Source organism: Haliotis rufescens, unplaced genomic scaffold (assembly GCF_023055435.1).
Source record: "Haliotis rufescens isolate VD_foot unplaced genomic scaffold, xgHalRufe1.0.p SCAF_5, whole genome shotgun sequence".
Lineage (NCBI taxonomy): Eukaryota > Metazoa > Mollusca > Gastropoda > Lepetellida > Haliotidae > Haliotis > Haliotis rufescens.
This window is the reverse complement of record NW_025964223.1, coordinates 21,467,023-21,471,910: the sequence shown is the minus strand read 5'-3', so window position 1 is coordinate 21,471,910 and position 4,888 is coordinate 21,467,023. Positions and strand designations below refer to the sequence as shown.

Genomic DNA, 4,888 nt, shown 5'->3' with positions numbered 1-4,888 from the left:
TTGTAGAGTGTTGAATTCTAACGTGGGCTTTTGAGATAGTAGATTTGAGTACTGAGCAAATGAGACTGAGTGGGTTTACTCATCTGTGGGTACTTATCCGAGCCCACCATCTTCCCAACGTACAATCATGACTTCATCGATAAAGTGAGTATAGTTTTACGCCGGTTTTAGCAAAATTCCAGCAATATCACGGCGGGGGACACCAGAAATGGGCTTCACACGTTGTACCCATGTCGGGAATCGAACCCTGGTCTTCGGCGTGACGAGCGAAAGGTTTAACCACAAGGCTACCCGGCCGCCCCTCCTCGATAAAGCGTATATGTGCGCGAACAATAAAAGTAATAATTCAGCATTCTTTTGGTATTTTCATTTGTGATACAAGTTGTGAGTTTCTACGTGAATGTCTTGAGTAGTATGTAAACGTATGATGTTGAGAATGGTGTAGAACCGCTTTGAAGAAGTAGACCTGGGATTGAGAGGGCTACCCCGTCAATGTCATTGTCCTATTACTGCATTCAATTAGAACAAAAGACACATTAATGCAACTGTTTGATTTTATTACGCCTTGGTGCGCATGTGCAGTTTCAGTTTTGTGTCATCTATCTGCGACAGACACAGACATCTTGGCTGTTACAGGAGCCTCCCCTGTATCCCTTCCACAGACAATGGGCTGCACAGGCGGCGCTACCAACGGAGTTGCCCATTATGTTCAGCTGAGCCAGAATGTCACATGTGACACGTTTCTCTGTAATAAAACATCAATGATCAAAAGAAGCGTTATTAGAGTTCATCGCTTGTTAATTTCATTCAAAAGAAGCATTATTAGCGTTGATCGGTTGTTAATTTCATTCAAAAGAAGCATTATTAGTTTAGGATTTCGTTGCCTTTTTCTAACAGAATTTTTGAGTGCCGATTCACATAATTATCAAATGCAATTTCTATACATGAAAGGTTACGAAACTATCGCTAACTTCTACCATATTGTAACCATTCTTAATAGCATGACGTTTTGTTTAAAATCCATGTGTAAGCGCTGTATGTTATTAATCCTAGCTTAAATTATATAGTACAACAATTTCTGGATAAACAAGTTAGAGTAGTCGCCACTCAACTACAACCTTATCTTACTATATTTCTTTACATCCTTACACTTCAGCGACCGCCTCCGTGGTCTAGTGGTAGAGCGTCCGCCCGGAAAGCGGAAGGTCCGGGGTTCGATCCCCGGCCGCGCCATACAAAAAGAGGTTTAAAATGGTACTTGTTGTTACCCTGTCTGGCGTTCGGTATTAAGGTGCTAAAACAAGGACTGGTCAGCTCGGAGTAAGTATGCTGTGTCTGAGTGGGGTATTCATGTTAAACTGCGGCATAGTATCTCAGTGGGCTACTCCGGACTAGTACAAGCAGCCACACACGTACATGCACGTCGCTATATAAGTGCAACAATCTTGGACGCGACTTTAAACCCAATTTCACCTGGTTAAGCTACAGCCTTCGTTTATGAATTAATGGATACCGTTTTTACAGGAAGTTTTAAAAGTTGAATATAGTCATAATTCTAAGGTTTCACTCAAAGAATTGTAATCCATGCAACCTGTCATTAATTAGCTAGTTTTGTTAAAACACATGCCTCTGAAATTATACGCAGATGAAAAATTAGCTTACTCAGGTATTTGATTATTGAAACTGAAGACGTATCGCTACCCCGTCCTTTGGTGACAACAAAAGGACTGCACAACAAGTGTTCAGAAGTTATACATGGAAGCGCAACTGTGGTCAACCGAAGTATGACGTAAATCCTTTAACATGTGCTAACATTGGTCAACGCGGGTTCACCAAGGTCGTCAAGTTTTCAAATAGAAGGCGAACACCTGTATAAAACATAATATTATAATTTCAATTAAACATTTCTTTAGTATACGGTACTTGAGGAGAGCACGTTCTAGATCGAGAGAATTAAATTATTTTTAATAACGTAGGCCGATGCTCATGGTATCAATCACTTGATTTTCTGGTCCAGACTCGATTACTTACAGACCGCCATCATATAGCTAGACTATTGCTACGTTAAACAACACACAAACAATAATTTGTTGGGGTCACAACGTCTCACCTATTCTGGCGGATTCAACTGAGCATGCGCCAAGAAGTAGCAGAACCACGGAGAGAGCGAAGATTTGCATCTGAAAACAATGTATGACGTCATTGAGTAAAAGGGAGACTACTCTTCACTGCATACGCTGTAGACTAGTCCCCTGCCTCTGTTGCGCACGCTGCACAAACTGTGTGCAGTTACTGGCGACAGGGTACCAGTCCACATGCGTGGATCCAGAGGGGACCCAGAGGGGATTTAGAGGGAATAGCTTCTAATGCATACACATATCGTTGACGTTTAAGAATACTTTGATTCGAGGCAGCAACACAGTGGCAGCAAATTATCATTTCTTTCTTAGAACAATCTCATTTAAATCAGATCTTAGTTCTCGCTACCGCTAAACAAAGATCTGAGGACATCCCATTACGGGTCACGTCAGACCGACCTTGCGAGAACTTTGACCGACCAAAGGAATGACCAATCAGAAGGCAGCTTTCTCGTGCTGTACAGCACAAATTTCAACTTGGCGACTACGCTTCGAAACATATTTTGACACATTCTCGATTACAAATTTGAAACCTGAGCAAAAAACATTCTGGAATGGCTAATATATTGTCTAGATTGTAAGGATTCAGTCGTTAAACCCGTAACTATCGTTCGGAATACCCCGTGTTAAAGTTTTCGAGATCGCATGATTAGAAATCACATTCCGACTGTCACTTTCATAATCTGGTAAGCGACGCACTGGTTGGTCCGATGAAAGGTCGTTCTGACGTGACCCCTAATGGGAAGTCTTCAGGTCTTTGTTTAGCGGTAGCGAGAACTAGGGTCTGACTTTAAAGAGATTGTTCTTAGAATGGCAAACATATCAAATTCCCATTAAAATAAAATTTCCCAAAATGTTTTATCAACACAGGAATGAGTGCAGTAGCCTTCTCAGGTCACATGATCGCCGCGCTAACACACGTTGGAAATGTCTCCCTCGCATGTGTGGCAACTTTCAAACAAAGGCCATGCATTTCAGGATTTAAATATAACTAAAACTGAAGAACTAACAACATAAGAAAGGATAAGAATGTATGGATGAACAACCTCTTTATTAGAATTAATTATCTAACTAGATCATACAAAGGAAACGTTGAAATTGTGTTTACTTACGATTGCCTTGTTCATTCGGGAGTTGCTTCACAGTGTCCAGTGATGGTAGAGGTCGAGTTTTTATGTATACAAAGTGTGAAGGAAATGACATATGTTTGACACAAGCTGTTGACACAATAACGGGATATATCAGGTCAGGATAATTGTATAACACAGAATCTCAAAACTATATGTAACACTAACAAGGAACTGCTGACAAGACTGATTGGATGACAGATGTGCAATGCAAGCAAGTTCTGACCTTTCAGTCTGTTGTGTAAGCAAACGATAAGATCAACAGCAGTAAACATTACTGGCAGATGAGAGCAGTGTTTTTGTCACGACCTCATTACCTGCATGGTTTTATTAATTGCTGGACTTCCTCGTAGATAACGCCTATGTTAGATTTGGGGACAGGGCATTTAGGCAAGAAGTAGGCATCCCCATGGGTGCCAACTGAACTCCCCTTCTTGCTGATCTGTTCCTTCGGATTTTTTGCTTGGATTGGCAATGACAAAGTTTATCGTTGACTACTGGAATCTTTCTTATTTTTCATTACAAATGTAAAACCTTGAAACGTAAATTCCCCCTACCTAACACGCAGTTACCTTTCACGTACACCATCCCTAGAACTAGAAATAAAAGAGACCCGTGAAACCGTCACATTTAGATCTATACAAAAACATTCTGAGCGACAGAGAGCAGTATTGTTATAAAGAAAAAAGGCATCCCCAAAACCTTCGAAAGTTATACCAAAGTCAAACTTTGATTTGATGGTTATAATATTAAACGATGGAGACAGACAGTCGGAGTGTCGGCGCAAACAAGCAGGAAATCAATAGGACAATGACAGCGGCATGACATCTCCTGTGGTGTTTCCGCCAATTAATCAATAGACATCTTTTAATCGGTCACCAGGTTCCGGTAATTTTCCGATCATGACACAAACACGAGCTCATGGTCAGATATTGTTTTTATTGTACGCACACACACACAGCTCCAGCCTTTGGTGTCTAACTTTCACAACGTTTGAGGTACAATCGTACGAAAGCCTAATGATGCCACGGTGGTATCATAAATTATTTTTTTCAAATCGAAATTTCTCGCTATTTCAATTATCTTCTCGTTACTTTGAGATTATTTGAAAAATTTAAATTTCGATTTTTTTTCTCCTTACTTCTATTATTTTCTCGTCATTTCAATTATTTTATCGAAATTTTGATTTTTTTAAAGGTTATTTCGATTATTTTTCTCGTTATTTCAAGTTTATTTCAAATTTCGATTAAAAAAGGTATGGTACCAAAGTGGCACCATTAGGCCTCCGTTCTACGGAGATTTCTGAGAGCATCATCCGACTCAACCCTCAAGGCCTTAGTAAAATGTTATTAAGTTTTATGGTAGTCATGTGGAGGATATTTCCAAATGTGACGCATCAGTGACCAAAATGATGTCCGATGCAATTCCCTATTTCCACTAGTACCATACGTTTCCGTGTCATTTCAGATGAACAATTGACTTGCCACCGGATACACTCATCTTTTCGCGAACACCTGGTCCTGGTATCACCCCTATTTGATTGTGATTCACAAACACATGCTTATGATAGTCGGAATCGTACAGTGGGCTCTGCTTTCAGAGGAGATTTCGTATGATTATGAT

The 4,888-nt window shown here is 40.3% G+C and overlaps 1 protein-coding gene across 1 annotated transcript; it reads right to left on the bottom strand.

Moving 5' to 3' along the window:
- Positions 1–536: 536 nt before the first annotated feature.
- On the bottom strand, positions 537–3,377 carry LOC124113057 (defensin, isoforms B and C-like). Its single transcript, XM_046473306.2, has 3 exons — positions 3,251–3,377; positions 2,111–2,180; positions 537–745 (listed from the first exon to the last, which is right to left on the bottom strand). The coding sequence occupies exons 1-3, from the start codon at positions 3,263–3,265 to the stop codon at positions 600–602; spliced, it is 231 nt and encodes a 76-aa protein (XP_046329262.1). The 5' UTR covers positions 3,266–3,377; the 3' UTR covers positions 537–599.
- Between the last annotated feature and the right edge of the window lie 1,511 nt (positions 3,378–4,888).